This window comes from Mobula hypostoma, chromosome 6, assembly GCF_963921235.1.
Source record: "Mobula hypostoma chromosome 6, sMobHyp1.1, whole genome shotgun sequence".
NCBI classification, from domain to species: Eukaryota; Metazoa; Chordata; class Chondrichthyes; order Myliobatiformes; family Myliobatidae; genus Mobula; species Mobula hypostoma.
In genome coordinates, this window is record NC_086102.1 from 153567203 (window position 1) to 153588461 (window position 21259).

A 21259-nucleotide genomic window follows, 5' to 3' on the forward strand; every position below is an offset into this window, starting at 1 on the left:
TCATATAGTCAAATATGCCACAAATCTCCACATAATATTGATCTGAGGTATACACTTAAAGAAAAGAGAGGAAAGAAAGAACAAGCAAAAGGAGAAAACTATGTACAAGTAGGGAGTGATCTTTTTTTGAACAACATATTGATTTGTGAGAATAAAATCAGGCCTATGCGGAGTTATGTACTTAAACCATTTTTCCCAGTATGAATCAAATTGTTCCAACTTATGGTTAACAGATGCTGTTATCTTTTCCATTTTGTAAATGGCCATTCTAATTTCCATCCATGCATTTAAAGTTGGGCTCTCCTGTGATAACCATTTCCTGGTAAGGGTCTTTTTACCAGCCACCAGCAGTATATTCATTAAATATTTATCTCTTTTCAACCATTCTTGAGGTATATATCCAAAATATATAGTCTTACTTTCCAAGGGTATATCACATTTAAAGATGTCTTGTAGGGCATTATGTATCCCACTCCAATAGTTTTTGATAACGGGGCATTCCCAGAAAATATGATAATGGTTTACATTTTGATTTCCACAATTTCTCCAGCAAAGAGGGAGGTTACTATCATAATGGGATTTCTGAGAGGGTGTAATAAAATATCTTATCAAGTTTTTCCACCTGAACTCCCTCCATTTCTGTGAACTGGTACACTTCCATTGATATCTCCATATTATTGTCCATTCTTCCTCAGATATAATTATCCCTCCTTCCTTCTCCCATTTTGTTTTAATGTATGAAGTCAAATGTGTTTTAAGATTTGACAAACCCTTATATATGCTTGAAATGATTCTACTACCGTTAACTGAATTATATGCTTTTCTAAATAGCTCTATCAAACATGTACTTGGTTACATTTTTAACCACCCTATTAACATACTGTCGCATCTGTAAATAACGATAAAAGTCTTGTTTTTCCAGTAAGTGTTTCTCTTTAAGCATTTCAAAACTGAACAGTGTTCCTTCTTTCATTATATTGCATATAGCTGTTATTCCTTTAGCTGTCCAATCCTTAAATCTAGCATCCAGTTTATTCAGCGAATAATCCGAGTCATATGCACACCATTTAAGAATTGCAATGTCTCCCTCTGGTTTATATTCTTTCATAATAGTTTTCCATATTGTTAGAGTCCATTTCACCCATGGGTTATCAATAGTATTTATGCACCTTTGTAGGTTGTTATCAGCCAAATTTGCCTGTATGGGGATGGGAAGTATCCCCTCCTCAATGTTTTTCCATTGAGTGTCATATGATGGGTTGCACCAACATATTACAGCTCTCAACTGTGCTGAAAAATAATAATCTCTAAGAGAAGGTAAGCCCCAACCTCCCTGCTCCTTGGCTAATTGCAAAGTTTTGAGACAAACTCTAGGCCTTTTACCTTGCCATATATATCTCGATAACATTTTGTTCCATTTATTGAATTGATTTTGATTAATCTCTATTGGTAGGGTCTGAAAGAGATATAATAGTCTGGAGAGTATATTCATTTTAATAGATTCAATCCTTGAACTGAGACTGAAAAAAGAAATTTGGTTCCATCTTGTTATATCTTCCTTAATTTTTTATACATAGGCAGATAATTACATTCTGATAATTTTGCCAAATCTTTTGGCATAATGATGCCCAAATATTTGAAAAACAATGTTTGCCATGCCCAGAGATATCTACTTTCATTTTCTCTTGGTGGGCTATAGTTATATGAAAGTAATTGGGTTTTATCTATGTTGATCTTGTATCCTGATAATTGACCATATTGTTCAAAGGATTGCATCAATTTAGGTAAAGAGAATGTTGGTTGCCCTAGATCAGTGGTCCCCAACCACCGGGCCATGAGCATGTGCTACCGGGCCGCGAAGAAACAATATGATTTGGCGATATGAAACGTTTTTAGTCAGCTGCACCTTTCCTCATTCCCTGTCACGCACTGTTGAACTTGAGCACCCACCCCCTGCAAAAATATTGTCGATATTAAACCAGTCCGTGGTGTGCAAAAGGTTGGGGACCCCTGCCCTAGATAGATCAAAATGTCATCCGCGTAAAAGGCCAATTTATTCTCTGTCCCTTTAATAGTAATTCCCCTGATTTCTTCATTTTGTCTGATGTATTGAGCTAATGGTTCCAGATATAATGCGAAGAGTAGCGGTGACCATGCACAACCCTGTCTCCTGCCCGTGTCTAGAGTAAAACTATCCATTGATTTTAATCCTAGCAGTAGGATGAGTTGAGGGCGTGGATTGACACGTGGAATTATGATGTTGTAGCAATTAGTGAAACTTGGCTACAGGAGGGGCAGGACTGGCAGCTTAATATTCCAGGGTTCCGATGTTTCAGATGTGATCGAGGCAGAGGAATGAAAGGTGGGGGAGTAGCATTGCTTGTTAGGGAAAATATTACAGCAGTGCTCAGGCAGGACAGATTAGAGGGCTTGTCTACTGAGTCCTTATGGGTGGAGCTGAAAAACAGGAAAGGTATGGCCACATTAGTGGGATTGTATTACAGACCACCCAATAGTCAACGAGACTTGGAAGAGCAAATCTGCAGAGAGATAGCAGACAACTGCAGGAAACATAAAGTTGTGGTGGTAGGGGATTTTAATTTTCCATACATTGATTGGGACCCCCATACTGTCAGGGATCTAGATGGTTTAGAGTTTGTAAAATGTGTTCAGGAAAGTTTTCTAAATCAGTATATAGAGGGACCAACTAGAGGGGATGCAATATTGGATCTCCTGTTAGGAAACGAATTAGGGCAAGTGACGGAAGTCTGTGTAGGGGAGCACTTTGGTTCCAGTGATCATAACGCCATTAGTTTCAATTTGATCATGGACAAGGATAGATCTGGTCCTAGGGTTGAGGTTCTGAACTGGAAGAAGGCCAAATTTGAAGAAATGAGAAAGGATCTAAAAAGCATGGATTGGGACAGGTTGTTCTCTGGCAAAGATGTGATTGGTCGGTGGGAAGCCTTCAAAGGGGAGATTTTGAGAGTGCAGAGTTTGTATGTTCCTGTCAGGATTAAAGGCAAATTGAATAGGAATAAGGAACCTTGGTTCTCAAGGGATATTGCAACTCTGATAAAGAAGAAGAGGGAGTTGTATGAAATGTATAGGAAACAGGGGATAAATCAGGTGCTTGAGGAGTATAAGAAGTGCAAGAAAATACTTAAGAAAGAAATCAGGAGGACAAAAAGAAGACATGAGGTTGCCTTGGCAGTCAAAGTGAAGGATAATCCAAAGAGCTTTTACAAGTATATTAAGAGCAAAAGGATTGTAAGGGATAAAATTGCTCCCCTTGAAGATCAGAGTGGTCGGCTTTGTGCGGAACCAAAGGAAATGGGGGAGATCTTAAATAGGTTTTTTGCGTCTGTATTTACTAAGGAAGCTGACATGAAATCTATGGAATTGAGGGAATCAAGTAGTGAGACCATGGAAACTGTACAGATTGAAAAGGAGGAGGTGCTTGCTCTCTTGAGGAAAATTAAAGTGGATAAATCCCCGGGACCTGACAGGGTGTTCCCTCGGACCTTGAAGGAGACTAGTGTTGAAATTGCGGGGGCCCTGACAGAAATATTTAAAATGTCAATGTCTACGGGTGAAGTGCCGGAGGATTGGAGAGTGGCACGTGTTGTTCTGTTGTTTAAAAAAGGATCGAAAAGTAATCCGGGAAATTATAGGCCAGTGAGTTTAACATCAGTAGTAGGTAAGTTATTGGAGGGAGTACTGAGAGACAGAATCTACAAGCATTTGGATAGACAGGGGCTTATTAGGGAGAGTCAACATGGCTTTGTGCGTGGTAGGTCATGTTTGACCAATCTGTTGGAGTTTTTCGAGGAGGTTACCAGGAAAGTGGATGAAGGGAAGGCAGTGGATATTGTCTACATGGACTTCAGTAAGGCCTTTGACAAGGTCCCACATGGGAGGTTAGTGAGGAAAATTCAGTCGCTAGGTATACATGGAGAGGTGGTAAATTGGATTGGACATTGGCTCGATGGAAGAAGCCAGAGAGTGGTGGTAGAAAATTGCTTCTCTGAGTGGAGGCCTGTAACTAATGGTGTGCCACAGGGATCAGTGCTGGGTCCATTGTTATTTGTCATCTATATCAATGATCTGGATGATAATGTGGTAAATTGGATCAGCAAGTTTGTTGATGATACAAAGATTGGAGGTGTAGTAGACAGTGAGGAAGGTTTTCAGAGCCTGCAGAGGGACTTGGACCATCTGGAAAAATGGGCTGAAAAATGGCAGATGGAGTTTAATACTGACAAGTGTGAGGTATTGCACGTTGGAAGGACAAACCAACATAGAACATACAGGGTTAATGGTAAGGCACTGAGGAGTGCAGTGGAACAGAGGGATCTGGGAATACAGATACAAAATTGCCTAAAAGTGTCGTCACAGGTAGATAGGGTCGTAAAGAGAGCTTTTGGTACATTGGCCTTTATTAATTGAAGTATTGAGTATAAGAGCTGGAATGTTATGATGAGGTTGTATAAGGCATTGGTGAGGCCGAATCTGGAGTATTGTGTTCAGTTTTGGTCACCAAATTACAGGAAGGATATAAATAAGGTTGAAAGAGTGCAGAGAAGGTTTACAAGGATGTTGCCGGGACTTGAGAAAATTCAGTTACAGAGAAAGGTTGAATAGGTTAGGACTTTATTCCCTGGAGCGTAGAAGAATGAGGGGAGATTTGATAGAGGTATATAAAATTATGATGGGTATAGATAGAGGGAAAAGTTTAAAGGGAACATTAGGGGGGGCTTCTTCACACAGAGAGTGGTGGGAGTATGGAATGAGCTGCCAGACGAGGTGGTAAATGTGGGTTCTTTTTTAACATTTAAGAATAAATTGGATAGATACATGGATGGGAGGTGTATGGAGGGATATGGTCCGTGTCCAGGTCAGTGGGACTAGGCAGAAAATGGTTCGGCACAGCCAAGAAGGGCCAAAGGGCCTGTTTCTGTGCTGTAGTTTCTATGGTTCTGGTACGGTTGTCATATAGTGCCTGTATAGTTTTAATAATTGTCATGGAAAGCAAATTTATGTAAAACTCTGTAAAGAAAATTCCAATTAACCGAATCAGATGCCTCTTCAGTGCCACGCTTACCACCATTGCTTCCATTTAATTTTTTTGTATCTGATCCATAATGTGAAGTGTTCTTCGTATATTGTCTTGTGTTTGGCATTGCTGTATAAAACCTGTCTGATCCTTATGTATTAGTATGGGTAGAAACTCTTCCAATCATTTGGCCATGATGGAGGTAAATAATGTACAGTAAGAATGGATATTGGTCTAAATGACCCACATTGCATTTTATCTTTGCCTTCTTTCGGTATAGCTGAGATTATCACTTCCTTCCAGCTGGGTGGCATTCGTGCCTTTTTTAGAGCCCAGTTCAATGTGGGGAGTAAGACAGGAATTAACTCATTTTTAACTTCTTTGTACCATTCTGCTGTATACCCATCTGATCCTGGTGACTTGCTTAATTTAAGCCTACTAATTGCAGTTTTTAGTTCAACTTCAGTTATGTCAGCAGTCATCGTTGTATTTTGTTCTTAACTTAAAGTGGGTAACTCTAGAGAATTCAGGAAGTGTCAATCTGGGTTATGCTTCCTCCTGGAACTTTGGAATATACAGTTTTGTAAAACACTTCAAAAGCTTCTTGAATTTCACTTAGCTTATTTTTTATCACTTTGTTCTTGGATCCATAATCCTATGAATTGTATTTTCTGCTATCTTTGTTTTTCAGTTTCCATACCAGCATTTTCATAGATTTAGATCCACTTTCATAATGTCTCTGTTTCAGAAAGATAAAACTTTTCCTGATTTTTTTGCATAGCCAAACTACTAATTCCATTCCTAATTTTTAAAATTTCCTCTAATGCATCCTGTGCCAAATTCAATTTGTTTTTTTTTCTAGTTCCTTCAGCCTGTTTTGTAATTCCTCTAATGTTTTATTCCTTATTTTTTTCTTAAATGAAAATAATGCTATAATTTTCCCTCTTAAGACAGCCTTCAGAGTATCCCCTAGAATGGGAGGTGAAACCCCTCCATTATCATTGAATTCTAAGTAATACCAATTTCTTTTTTAATTTGTTCCTTAAAGTAGGGATCATTGAGTAGACTTGAATTTAGTTTCCAAATAGTATTCTTTTGTTGTAGGTCAAAATCAGCAGATAAATATATAGGTGCATAATCACTTACATCTATTGTCCCAATTCCACAGGTGATTATTTTGTCTTTGTCTTTTCCAAGTGTTATGAAATAGTCTATTCTTGTAGGTATAGAATGGGGGGGGGGGGCAGAATAATGAGAGTAATCCCTTCTGTCGGGGAAAAGGTCCCTTTATATATCAATTAGACCAATATCCTCAAAAAGTGTATTAACTTTCTTATGTAAGGATTTTGTTTCATAGGTTTTTCTATTGGAAGAATCTAACTTTGGTTGTAATTGTAAATTTAAGTCTCCCCCACATATCAAGAGACCTTCTGTTTCCGTTACCATAAGATTGGTAATTTTCTGAAAGAAACTAATATCACTTCCTGGGGGTGCGTATATATTCAATAGAGTAACTGAAGTTCCATCTATATTCCTCCTTACTAGAATATACCTGCCCTCCTTATCTCCCATTTTGAATAGTTTTTCAAAACTTAGCTTGCTTGAGATAAGAATAGCAACTCATCTCCTATGTCCTGATTTATATGAGGAGAAAAACAAATTAGTGAAGCCCATTCTCTTTAATTTTCCATGCTCATTACCACTTAAGTGAGTTTCCTGTAAATATATCACATGGGCTCGTTCTTTTTTTCATTTTGGATCAAATTTTACTGCACTTGATTGGATTTAACAGCCCATTGACATTAAAAGAAATGAATTTTACTTTGTCCTAGGCCACGTGTATTTATCTGTCAATATATCATAGAAATTTGCAGAATATAATTTAATCGATCTACTCCCTGAACAAATAAGAACCAAGAAATGCGAATAATAAAAAAAAGGCAAGAAAGGTATGATTCCAAGGCTGAGGTCTCTAGTAGATGACCCTGGGTTGAGCTAGAGGAAACGTCTAGCCGTGGGGGATAGCCTCTCCTACCTGTGAATTGAGGGCCCCCATTGCAATACCCACAAAACTAAGTGAACAAATCTATGTCCATTACACAGAAAGGATTTCCCTGTGTATTCCTCCCATATATATATCCTCATTTAGGTGGGGAAAAAGGAGTGAATGAATGAATAAGAAAAAATAGAGGAATATAAAATCCACATTATATTAAGTATTTCTTGAGATAGGTATAGCACCGTCTAATTTTGCTTCCGTTTAGCTTATCAACACTTTTAAAGCTGGCCAAGTCTTATGGCTGTTCTGGAGGGGGTGAGGGCTGTCTTCTGAAAATTCAGTCTCTTCCTAATATTCTTCTCTCGCCCTCCTCCTGTCCCCTGCTTTCTTAGTTCTCTTACTATTTCCCAAGCAGATCGGGATAACTGCTCAGCCAGGCTTTCCCTTGGTTTGACCACGCTAATGGGCAGCCCTCTGTTCTTCATGTCTGTAGTCGCCTCTTCCACTGTCTGATACAGTTGCGTCCCATCTTCATAAAACACTCGCAGTTTAGCAGGGTACGGAGTTTGGAATCTAATCTTTCCTTGCTTTAATATTCGCTTTACTTCAGAGTATTCCTTATGTTTCTGCAGGACCGCCGGCGAAAAATCGCCGGTCTTGATCGAAGTGTATTAATTTCCCATTCAAAAACACGCTCTTCTTTCCCAGGTCCTTCGTAGAATCGTCGCCTTGGTATTTTGTCGAAGGAATCTAATTACTATTGAGCGTGGCTTATCTTCTCTGTCTCCAGCAGGCCTCGGGAAGAGCGCACGATGCTCCCTCTCAATTTCAAGCTCCATAGTCGGGGGAATCTCTAGCACGTCCCACAGCAACTTTGCTAGAAACTCCATCATAGACAAACCCTCCGCTCCTTCGGGAACATTGTATATCCTGATATTTTTCCATCGTGATCTTCCCTCCTGGTCAAGCAGTTTACTTTCTTGTTGATTTAATATTTTTATCGTCTTACTTAGTATCCGTTACACGTTTTGCACGCGATCTTCCACTTTCTCAATTCATGTCTCTGCGACCGCTATTTTTTGATTGACGTTGACGAGCTCTGACTTAATATAATCTGGTTGCTGTTTTATATCTTTTTGGAATCCCCATATCTCTTCCAGAATTTTTATCATATTTACTACTTCGCCTGAACGAGGCCCATCATCAGCCTCGCTACCACGCGTTCGGGTAGGAGAACCGCTCGTTGCACCCCTCTCATCCATAGGCTCCGCAGTGACGCTTTTTCTTATCTCCATTCTTTTTCCCCATTCTTGCCCCCCCTTATCAATTCAGATATTTTCAAAAGATCTTATAGTTGATAGATTAACGGGGCAAAATATGCATTTTTCCGGAGAAGAGACTGATTTAAGCCTCCATTCTGGACGATGACATCACCGGAAACCGTCCTTCTACATTTTTAAAGGGTTTACAGACCTGAAATCATGGCAACGTCCCCAAGCAGGACCAATTTAAAATACAATTATGGTCCCAATGATGTACGCCGTGTCTGACTCGCAAAATGCACAAAATCCCAAGTTCCTTAGATGGATCTCTCCTCTGTCCGCAGAATGAAGTCGATCATGGTGGACAAGACTGGTCTCAGAATCGGAACCAGGTTTATTATTGCGGATATACGTCAGGGAATTTATTGTTTTGTAGCCGCAGTTCAGTGCAAGAGATAACAGTACTATAAGTTACAATTGAAAGTATCTAAATAATTAATGCCAAAGAGGAGTTATGATGTAGTGTTCATGGACCATTCGGAAATCTGATGACAGAGGGGAAGATGATTTTCTTAAAGTGCTGAGTGTGGGTTTTCAGGCTCCTATACCTCCTCCCTGATGGAATAATGAGAAGAAAGCATGTCCTGGGTGGTGGTGGTGAAGGTCCTTAATGATAGATGCTACCTTCTTGAGGAACCACCTTTTGATGATGTCCTCGATGATGGGGTGAGTTGTGCCCCGTGGGGCTGACTGACTCTACAACCCTTTGCAGCCTCTTGCGATCCTGTGCATTGGAGGCTCTTTGTTGTGATGCAACCAGTCAGGATGCTCCACACTGTACATCTGTAGAAAGTTGCAAGAGTGTTTGCCGACATACCACATCTCCTAACAAAGTAGAGTCGGAGGTATGTCTTCTTCATGTCTGCATCAATGCGCTGGGCCCTGGACACTGATCCTCAGAGATGTTGACAACCAGAAACTTAAAGCAGCTCACCTTTTCCTCTGCTGAAGCCTCAGTGAGGACTGGTGTGTGTGTGTGTGTGTGTGTGTGTTGTCCCACTTTTCCCTTTTCAAGCTTTCTAATCAATTGCTTAGTCTTGCTGATGTTGAGTCCAAGGTTGTTGATGCAATACCATTCAAGAGTGATAAGAGGCACAGATAGAGTGGACAGCCTTTTTCTTTATCTTGGGGAGTGGAAATGGCTTATGAAAGGGAGCATAATTTTAAGGTGATTGGAGGAAAGTGTAGCAGGGATATCAGAGATATTTTTATTTACTCAGAGAGTGGTAAGTGCATGAAACATGGAAGAGAACCCAATTTCCCTCGGGATCAAGATTGATCTTGGAATAGATTAAAAGGTCAGTACAAAATCATGGGCTGAAGGGCCCGAAGGGCTGTACTGTTCAATGTTCTTTGTTCAACCAGCCAACCTGTCTCACCACTGTGCACCTCCTTGTCCCTGTCTGAGATTCTACCAGTGATTGTGGTGTCATAGGTGAGCTTATAGATGCCCTTTGAGCTGTGCCTAGCCGCACAGCTTAACACAGTAGGCCAGGCACACATCCTTGATGTGGACCTGTATTGATTGACAGAGGGAGGTGTGGGTAATGAATCTACATGTTCTAACAAGACAGGTAAGCCCAAAATTCTTCTGTAGCAGGAATGGGGGAGCAGGATGAATAATCTTGCCCCATGTTGATAAGACCACACTTAATAAAATGGAGCATTATAGCTTTCAATCCATTGATGTAATTTAAGAGATTAAGGGTCCCATAATCATTGGAAAAGTAAATATTGGAGAGAAAATCAGAGAAAACTTTCCTTCCAGATTCTGCAAATTAATTAATTTTAAAAGAGTAATCATTTAGAAACCACATTATGGTTTAGAACAAATGGGGCAATCGGTTGGTTTCTTTGTTGCTTTTATTTGCATGCACCATCATTACAAATTTTTGTCAATTATTCAGGAAATTGAAGTCCTTGATCAAATCAGTAACGGGATTGGCTTTCTGGGATATCCTCCCCCAAAGCAAACGGAGAAACAAATTAAATTTAAGTTACTGAAAGTGTCAGATAATATTGATGCTTGAATCAGCTCATACTCACTGTGTGAGAGAAAGAGAGAGACAGAGACAGACAGACACTCACTCACTCTGGATAACAGGTACAAATTTCAACCATTTATGACCAAAGAAATGTTAGGTGAAATTAGAATTACAGATCAAATGTTCAATCTTAATTTTTCAAGTATTACTTTTGGAATCAAGTTTTATCATTGTTCATACAGTGTATTCGATAAGATAGTGAGAAGAGCCGAGGGACTTCTATTTTCACACCAGAACACAGGGAAAGTGTTTTTTTTTTGCCGTTAGCTCTTGCCGTTACCATAGTCTTGCAATGTTTGCCGTACTGTATATGGTTACTTTGGTGTACTTTAATAACTGAATTTATTTTACAGGCAAATACTGGATTGATCCAAACCAGGGATGTGTTGAGGACGCTATTGAAGTATACTGCAACATGGAGTCTGGAGAGACCTGTATATTTGCTGACCCGTCTGAAATCCCACGCAAATCCTGGTGGAGCAAAAGGAATAGTGATAATAATAGACATATATGGTTTGGTGACTCTATGAATGGTGGATTACAAGTAAGTTGCAAGTATAGGAATTGTACTATCCATTATGTGAAAATTACACTCTCTTTATTTGTGGTTAAAATCAGGAAAAGTTTCCAAACAAAATATTTTAATTTGAGTTGGAAGCACTCAGGATCCCTGTAGACTGGAGTTACAGTAAAGTGGTCACATCTGATTTGTGTGCATAAAGGTAAAGGGAGCAGACAGACAATGCAGTGTTCCCCCTCAGTGATAAGGTATACAGTATCTCTTTGGAAACTTTTGGTTGGGTGGGGGTGAGGTGTTTGATGACCCTTAAGAGGTAACAGTAGTAACAGCCGGCGAGACAATGGAGTACAAGTATATTGTTCCCTGAAAGTGGTGTCACAGGCAGACAGGGTGGTGAAGATGGTATTGAGCAAGCTGGCCTTCATCAGTCATGGTAATGAGTACAGGATCTGAGACACTTTGATGCAGTTATATAAGACATTACCAATAATATTCTGCACAGTTTCTGTTAGAAGAAAGTTATCACTAAGCTGGAAAAAGGGCAAAGGAAATTAAAAAGGATGTTTCCAGGACTTGAGGTCCTGAGTTAAAACACATGGCTGAGCAGACTAGGGGTTGATTTCTGAGAGCATAGGGGCTTAAGAGACGCTGTGCAGAATCAAGTCATTCGACTCTTCGGCAAAATCTCAGACAGTCCAAAGATGAAGCAAACACTCCTCATTTTGCACAACTCAGACAGCATGTTAGTTGAAACATTGCTAAAGGGGCAGCACTCAGCTTAAGACACTTAACTCAAATCTGTCCTTGGGTACAACATCTCCCTGAGATCATATGGGCTTCTCTGGGCCTCTAGTTCTCTCCCATATTCTAGAGATGTGTTGGTGGGTTAATTGTTGTAAATTGGCTCTGATGCAAATGGTTGCAGGAGAATCAGGGAAATCTGGTGAGCATGTGGGAGAATATATTTGAATGGGTAAACTCAGTATGGAATAGGACTGATGGAAAAGGCTTTGCGAACTGGTGTATACTTGATTGACTAAATAGTTTTCATTATGGTCATAAATTTAGAATTATTTATTGCTAATATCATACAACAGTTAAAAAGTCATTGGAAATAAAAATGAAAAAGATTTTTGAAAGTTAAGCTTGGATTAGCTAAATAGTATACAAACACCAATCTTGAAGAATGGGGGGAATAAATTCTGTTTGATGGTTAAAGTGTGAAATGGCCATAGTCTTGCAATGTTTACCGATAACCAGTAGATGGTGATATGGCATCATGTAAAATTTATGAATGCATTAAACAGATTATCATCACCATCTACTGGTAAGGAAGCAATACTGCAGTGTGAACAGAAGCTTTTTAATCCCTTTGTAGTGCATCTAAAGACATTCCTTTTTGATTGATTTGCCTAATTAAAGCCACAATGAATCAGAATTATGACTAGTTAAATGTAGAAAGGTTGATCAGTACTTTTCCAGATTACAGGACTGGGCAGAACGAGTAACACTTTGTAAAATCATAGAAGTTCTAAATTCGGTCACCATTAATTGGCCGTACATGTTTCATTTGCAACCCAGGGCGTCCATTGGCTGAGCTCCATCTTCCAAAGAAACCCATGCAAATCTGATGGAGAGTCAGCTTTCAGATCTTCCACCAGGTTACACCTAGTGTTAGATTGGTGGCCCCATTGACTTCAGTGGGGATTGTAAAGCTGTAGGCAAGGCAGGCAAAGGGAAAAGTAATGTTCTCCTCTAAAAATGAATTTTAAAACACAAAGCAAAACAAAAAATACTGCCTTTAACACTTCAAAATAAAATATTAAAATGGCAGTTAAACATTTAGAAATCCTGAAATCTTTGATGGTCAGCTGAAACGGGAGGAATGTTTTTCATTACTTTGTACACCCCCGCCCTCAGATCCCAGCTCACCCTCCCAACACACACACACTCACACCCCCACCCCCCCAATATGGATGCTTTGAGCCAGGAAGACAACTTATCCTCATCCACTAAGATTGGAGAAGGGATGACCATTGGTAGATATTGTCCATTGTAGACCTGTTCTGATAAAGTCTGGGCTACTGTTCTCCGATTAGTTCTGACTGTCTTTCAAATTGTTCTACACAGATCAATGTGAGAGAGACTATTGATCCAGCAAACCTGCCAGCATCCATTTCTAATGATCGTGGAAATGAAACTTCACAGCCTTACTGTTCAATATGTTTTTGTCTCAACAGTTCAGTTATGGGGACAAGATGCATTCTCCAAATACTGTAATGATTCAGACAACATTCCTCCGTCTCCTGTCGAAAGAAGCTTCCCAAAATATTACCTACCATTGTAAAAACAGCATTGCTTACATGAATGACCAAACTGGCACACTTCGGAAAGCATTGATTCTTAAGAGTGCCAATGACATTGAGATCAAAGCAGAAGGAAATAACAGATTTAAATATACTGTGCTGGAAGATGGCTGCACTGTAAGTATTAATCAATAACTTGTTTACCATGAACACAGCGCTCTCGAATACAAAAGAACCATGGATACTAGGAGTACTCAGTAGGTCAGGCAGTATTTGTGGAAGGGGATCATCAACCCAAAAGGTTAATTACTTTTCTCTCTCCAGGTACTGCCAGGTTTCTTCATTTCAGACTTCCACCAGCCTCAGTATTGTGCCTTTGAAGTTACGTGACAAAATGGAATGCAGAGCAAAAAAAAAAGTGGTCTTAAAGGGAGAATGTTCAGGGGATTTGAATAGGAGTTATGAAATCTCTCTCTAAAATTTATGTTGTGTTGAGCTCAGAAAAAGTGTAATCTTTCATTCGAAAAGATAGGTACTGTTTGTGAACCAGGCTAGAACAGTAGTCAGAGTGGAACAGTGATAGGGAATTAAAGTGATGGTTGACCGTAAGCTCGTAGATACACGTCCAAACTGAATGGAAGGTCAGGAAAACAGTTAACATCTTTGAGAAAATGGTATGTTGGGTGAGCACTAAATATGATATCATATTTTCCTGGGATTGCTTCTTCAAGAGCTTAACTATTTATTTGATGTTCTGGTCTCGTTATACAAAGAATATACAGGCCGAGAAAAAAAATCACAGACATGACTTTAGAAATGCGAGGGTATGCACGCCAAAAAATGATGAACAGACTGGGCAACACACACAAGATGCTGGAGGAACTCAGCAAGTCAGGCAGCATCTGTGAACAGGAATAAACGGTCAACATTTCAGGCCCAGACTCACGGAAAAGAAGGCAGAAGGGAGAGGTGGGGGGAGGGGGGAGAGCAAGGAGCACAAGCTGGCAGGTGATAGGTGAAACCAGGTGGGTAGGGAAGGAAGGGAAAAGAAATAAGCTGGAAGGTGTCATGGGGAAGAAGTAAAGGGCTGAAGGAGGAATCCAATAGGAGAGTACAGTGGACCTTGGAAGAAAGGGAAGGGGGTGAGGGAGAACATCCCATGGAGGAGATGGGCAGGTGAGGAGAAGAGAAATGGTGATAGGAAACCAGAATGGTGAATGGAATAAGAGAGAAGGGGCAGGGAAGAACTTACCAGAACTCAGAGAAATTGATGTTCATGCCATCAGGTTGAAGGTTACCCTGATGGAATATGAGGTAACACATACAAAATGCTGAAGGAACGCAGCAGGTCAAGCAGCATCTACGGAAAGGAAACAGTAAACATTTCAGGCTGAGACCCTTCATAAGGACTGTGGCAGTAGTGGAGGCCAATGTTGGAATAGGAATGGGAAGCTGAATTAAAATGAGTGGCCACCAGGAGGTTCTGCCTTTTGCAGCAAATGGAGTGAAGGTGTTCGACAAAGTAGTCCTCCAATTTACCTTGAGTCTCACTGATGTAGAAGAGGCCATACCAGTAGCATTGGATACAATAGGTGATCCTAACAAAATTACATGTCGCCTCACACTGGAATGACTGGGGCCCTGAATGGTGGTAATGGAAGAGGTGAATGCACTTGTTATGCTTGCAGGGATAAGTACCAGCGGAGAGATCAGTGGGGAGAGACAAGGGAGTCACGTAGAGAGTAATCCCTATAGTAAGTTAAGAGTGGGGGGTGGGGGGACGGTTAGATGGCCTTAGTCGTAGGATCCTGTAGAATATGGCAAAAGTTTTGGAGAATTATGTGCTGGATACAGAGGCTCATGAAGGAATAGGTAAGGACAAGAGTCATCCTATTCCTATTATGGTGGCAGGAAGACAGGATGAGGGTGGGTGCCCAGGAAATGGTGGAGATATGGGTGAGGGTGGCACCAATGGTGGTGGAATGGAAACCCTGTTCTTTGAAAAAGGAGGACCTCAGATGTTCTAGAATGGAAAGCCTCATCCTGAGAACAGATGCAGAGGAAATGAGTAAAGGTTCCATATTCCCCTCCATAGATGCTTCCTGACTTATTGAGTTCCTCCGGCACTTCGTACATGTTGATGAAGATTTCCAGCATCTGCAGAATCTCTTGTATTTATGATGAATAGATTGGGTCTCTTTTGTTTTAACTAAAACAAAGAGAAAGGAAAATCTTGCAAAACCCTTTAAAATAATTGACTGAATGTTTACAGAGAACATTTCCACTGGAGTGAGATTAGAAGCTAGCAGTGCAAAATATTCGCCAGGAAATCAGCAGAAAACTCAGAAGAAACTTCCTTACGAAAGAGTTGTGAGAAGGTGGACCTGATTGCCATAGAGAGAGTGGGATTGAAGGATGGCAGTGCTAGATTTAGTGGAGGAATTATGTGAGAGGACATGAGGGGAGCTATGATGCCAGCATGATGAGGCTCTTTTTCAGTCATATAATCACTAGCCTGTTTCAACATGTGTAGATAATAAAGAGAACAGGCTCCTGTCAAATCAGAAAAGAGAGACAGAGAGAGGTAACAAAAGGAATGGATGGCAACCAGTGGTGGGGAGGGAAAGAGAGTCAAAATAGGGAGAAGCATTAGAAGGGAAGAAGGGCAGGAAGGAGGCATGAAGCATGAGAAGTTGGAAGGGAGATGGAAAGGAGTGGAGACAAAAGATAAGAAAAGATAAACAAAAGGAATGGAGAGATAGGAGACCAAAAGAAAGGTGGGATGGTGGAGTGAAGTGAATGAGAAAGATGGTATGGGAAGTGTAAATACTCTTCTCCTCCTTCACGAGCATTTTAAATTCAAGTAAAAATCCACAACAGATTAAACAATCTAAAGCTTTACATTCAAGTTGTGGCAATGCCTTTCTTGTACCTTGACTCATCAACTGTGCTTCTCCATTCCAAGTTATGGAGTTAGAGTTGTACAACGGCACCTCAGCCCACCAGGTCAAAGCCAACCTTTTTGTCCGTGACATTCATCCTGATAGGATCTGCTATGTGCTGCTTATTTAAGAGTCTGTCTCAATATCGCCAGAATCTTATTCCACCACTTCCTCTGGCACCATGTGCTAACTATCAACCATTCTACAGAGAAAACAGAAACTTTCTCCTCCGATTCCTTTCAAAGCTATTACCTCTCATTTTAAAGCATAGACTTCTTGTCTTTGATTACCATTGGTCAAAAAACAACTCTGGCTATCTACTCTGTCTCTATCTCTCATAATGTTGTATGCCTCTATCTGGTCACCAGTCATCCTCCATTGCTCCAGGGAAAACAGATGAAACCTATCCAAACTCTTCTTGTAATTGGCAAGTTCCAATCCAGGCACCTGGTGAATCTCCTCTGAAGTCTGTCTTGTGCAACCATATCCGTCATACAGTGTGCAGGCCAGAACTACACTCAAAACACTAGTTGTGGATCAACCACTGGTTTGTGAAATTGCAACATGACGTACCACCTTTTATAATCAATGCCCCAACATTTGAAGGCATACATACCATGTGCTTGTGCGGGGTGGGGGGGGGGATAGTCACAACTTTTCACCCTGCTGGTGCACTCTCCCAGATTCATAGTGGGGAAAATGGCTAGCAAGTAGCTTCAGGAAGGTCTGGGCTCACAATCACCCACACAACTGTAGAAATCCCAAATCTTAATCAAGAGGCAAAGTGCAACCTCCACTCTATTGTCAAAATATTAAATGAACATGACTATGTAAAGTATAGGCTCATAATAATAATAAATAACACTGGTTGCCAGAGAAATCATAACTAAATAGTGTTGGGTCCAAATACTACAAAAAAATTGATCATCTGTAATTTGAGGGTGAACATGTGTAAATACAGTCTGTTACTCAGGTGAACATTAATGCAGAGCTATGTGGCAATGGTTCATGTGTAATCTTCATGTGTCTTTTTTTTTTGCAGAAACACACTGGTAGTTGGGGCAAGACAGTCTTTGAATATCGAACACAGAACACAGCACGACTTCCCATTGTGGATATTGCACCCTTGGATATTGGAGGTTCTGATCAGGAATTTGGCTTTGAAATTGGCCCCGTTTGTTTCTTGTAAAAGATAAAAAGGACATGGAGATCTTGAAGACATTCCTGGACTCTTGAACTAATGGCTGATCAAATCAGCACTGTATATATAAATAATTAGGATTTTCCAACCCTTCACAACAATTATTTATTGTTCATTTGAACCCGTTGATAAAAGTAAAATGTGATTTAAAAACTGTAGAAATTACGGGACAGTTTTTAAGTACAGTAATAATTATTGGCTCTTTTGCAACAGGAATGGGAACAGTTAAGATTTTCACTCTTAAAATTTAGAAGTATTAAACATATAGACTGAGATGTTCACATTGGGAAATGTTCCACACAATACTTGCTGGGGATGAGACATTAAGCCTGGTTTAGAGAACCCACACCTTCATATCCCAGGTTTCCCCGAACCATACTTCCTGTCAACACTGCTTTCTGCAGAGAGAGAGCAAAACCAGTCTTCCTATCTATTCATTTATAGTTTACTTTAATTTCAAGCTTTCCTACCACAATTACAACATATAGTTAAACAAAACCCAAGTTTAAGCTACCTCATCTCTGTCAGAAGCTAGGATGTGTTGATGCTTGTCTGATTCATTTTTCTCCAAGGTGCTAAAATTTCCAGGGCTTCCAACTGTGTTTATGGAACCAGGAGACAGAGTAAAGAAATGATGGTGCTAGTTATTAAGATCCTATTTCCTTTAAGCTTTTGATGAAGTAGCTGTAGGCCCCATCACATTAATGCCACATTATTACTGTTGTGTCAACATTTCTTGAGTATGAATGGTGTTCCTTATCTTTCAGTAATAATTTCAGTTTAATTAGTAATAGAATGGTCTGCATGTCTTGAAAGTTAAAACATGTAGGAAAATCCATTTTGCAATGTTTCTTTATCTCTTTAAAATGTTCTTTCATTCTCCAATAAAAAGGACCATTTTACAAGGAAACCAAGAACACCTATGGTTGAATTAATTGAATTCCCCCCCCCCACCCCCAGCTAATGACTGTAAATTTGTAACTAACTGATCGTGGCAATAACAAAATGTCTAACACGCCCAAATGTTTCACTTTGAGCAGGAGTACCTGTCCTATGACAATAAACCTTGTTCAAAGAGATGCAGGTTTCAAATGCAGGGAAACTTTCAGTGATAAGAAATTGAAATAAATTATAGAATATGTACTTACATCAAGATTTAGATTTTTCCAGAAAATTATATACATCCAGAAAATTATTTATATGCTACTGGTTTCGTGTAATGAACCAAAATTATATATGCATGATTAGTAATGCTACCAGAAAAGTCATCTTTGTTCAGTTGAATGATCAATTGGCTATTTCAGGTTACAAAACCCATAGTTGTCCATTCTTCTGATCAGATATTTTGCAGGGCTGCATTTCTTCATTGTTGTTTTCATTTCTCTACACTTTATTTGCAATACTATTTGCGTCATAATAATTTTGCTTTCCTTTGGGTATACTTTTAAGTACCTCGTTTAAGGCTAAATAGAATGTAACACAAGTGCTTTTGCAACATGTTATTTGAAAAGGTTTTTGTGCCAAATTAATGAGATTAGCAGGGAATTTAAATTTCCAAGTGGCTCATTTATTATATTTGTTTCCTTTTGGTGCAAAGAATCACTCCAGTTGGAGAAGTGTACACAGCACTCTGCCTATCATGCTTATGGAAGGGCCCTCTGTTTTTAACTTGCTGTAAGACCTATTTAATTATCTGAGCTTTTCTGAACCTTATCTTATGTAACAGTAAAAATGAATAGGAAAATTAAATGTTGAAGCAATTTTATACTGTTTAAGCTTTTCTTGTGTTTACTAATGTAGATATTAGTAAACACTCAACAGAACAAAAATCAAACTGTAATTTGGTTTAATTGAAGAAATCTGATTAACATGGGTTATTTGTCTAGCATGTTTAACTGGTAGGTATTTCTACACTTGAAACACCCCACAGAGGCTTAGGATAGATGAAAATTCAGTAATCTCAACTCTGTAATACCTTCACATACACTGTAATTTACTGGTGACTACAATTTCTGTTCTGCTTTATGTGGTATACACTGTACAGATAGTGTGAGAAGATGAATCAGTTACCTATCATAATAATCCTTTAAGTTAAAGTCAAGATGCAGACTTTCATTGGCAGAAAATTGGAAGGTAATAAAATGGATGCTAATTGACTACTGATACTACTGAAAATTTGGATTAAGATACCATACAAAGTAGTTTAGGGTCTTTATAATCTCAAATGCGTTCTTGGACTGTGTCAACAAAAATAGGATGACTAGGCCACTCAGTCCCTCATGGCCTCTTACCTAACAATACAGTATGTCATGGCTGATCTGCAGTACCTAGGACAGTCCCCCATAGCCTGCAACTCCCTGATCTTTCAAAACTTTATTTACTTGCTCTCTAAGAACTTCACTTGACCAAGTCTACATAATACCAAAAATGCAGAAAATTACCGTCCTCTGTGAGAAGTTCCTACACATCTCAGTTTCAAATGATTGCTCCCAAATTTGTGATGTGGTCTCAACTCTGCCTCCATATGCATGACAATAGTAGATCTATTTCATAGAAAATAGGTGCAGGAGTAGGCCATTCAGCCTTTCGAGCCTGCACCACTATTCAGTATGATCATGGCTGATCATCCAACTCAGAACCCTGTACCAGCCTTCCCTCCATAACCCCTGATCCTTTTAGCCACAAGGACCATATCTAACTCCCTCTTAAATATAGCCAATGAACTGGCCTCAACTGTTTCCTGTGGCAGAGAAATATTTCCAGATACTATGTACCCTCATTCAAGAATCTCCCATGTGGAAAATATAGAAATATAGAAAACCGACAGCACAATACTGTGCTGAACATGCCCTCACCTGAGAAATTACCTAGAGTTACCCATAGCCCTCTATTCTTCTGAGCTCCATATACCTGTCACAGGAGTCTCTTAAAAGACGCTTTCGTATCCGCATCCATTACTATTGCTGGCAGCCCATTGCACGCCCTCACCACTCTGCATAAAAAAACTTACCCCTGATATCTCCTCTGAACCTACTTCCAAGCACCTTAAAACCGTGCCCTCTTGTGCTAGCCACTTCAGCCCTGGGAAAAAGATTGACATCTTTCCAGTCATGTGCCCTCAAGAGCTTAGGTTTCCAAAGGATCATTCCCTGTTCTTCTAAACTACAAGGAATGTAGCTCTATTTTCCTTAACTGATGTTGATTGGAACACTCTCTCGTCCAGGAATTAGTCGAGTGAATATTCTTTAGACTGTCTCTACTAGCAGCACTGTATATCCTTTCTTAAATAAGGGAATCAAAACTACGTATATTATTTCAAATTTGGACTCATACCCTGCACAGTTATAGCTAAACTTCCCTATTTCTGAACTCCAGTCTTTTACATTGAAGATGAATGTGCCATCTGCCTTCCCAACCACCTAGTGTCCTACCTGCTAACTCCTTGCAAATTGTGCATGAGAATCCATCTCTTATTAACTATAAAAGCAAAAAAAAAAGCTGGAAAAAAAACTCAGCAAGTGAGCAGCATCTGCAGAAAGAGAGGCAGTTGAGGCGATGTGTCTGTGACCCATGGTCAGAATTTTGAAGGAGGGAGCTGCAAGTTAGTTTTTGGTGGGTAGGAATGTCTGTGATAGGGCAAGTTGAAATATTTACCAGAACATAAAGCATCTTGGTTTGTGGAATCAGATGTTAATAATGACAAGATGGGAGGTTTCTCCAGCAGACTGAATGTGCATGTAAGAAAAGAAAAAAAAATTGGAAAATTCAGGCAAAGCTAAGCAGGTCAAAACTGTACTGTAGAAAGAGAAATCATTCATGTTTCAGAAGTGAGACTCAAAGGTTTCAAAGGTACATTTAATGTCAGAGA

The 21259-nt window shown here is 39.7% G+C and overlaps 1 protein-coding gene across 1 annotated transcript in view; it reads left to right on the plus strand.

Moving 5' to 3' along the window:
• LOC134348514 (collagen alpha-2(V) chain-like) overlaps positions 1 to 19311 on the plus strand; it is a 296032-nt gene extending 276721 nt beyond the window's left edge. The window contains exons 52-54 of the mRNA XM_063052002.1: positions 10776 to 10966; positions 13183 to 13425; positions 17233 to 19311. Coding sequence (XP_062908072.1) covers positions 10776 to 10966; positions 13183 to 13425; positions 17233 to 17379 — 581 coding nt within the window. The 3' untranslated portion in view covers positions 17380 to 19311. The remainder of the gene's footprint in view (positions 1 to 10775; positions 10967 to 13182; positions 13426 to 17232) is intronic.
• The last annotated feature ends 1948 nt before the right edge of the window (positions 19312 to 21259 follow it).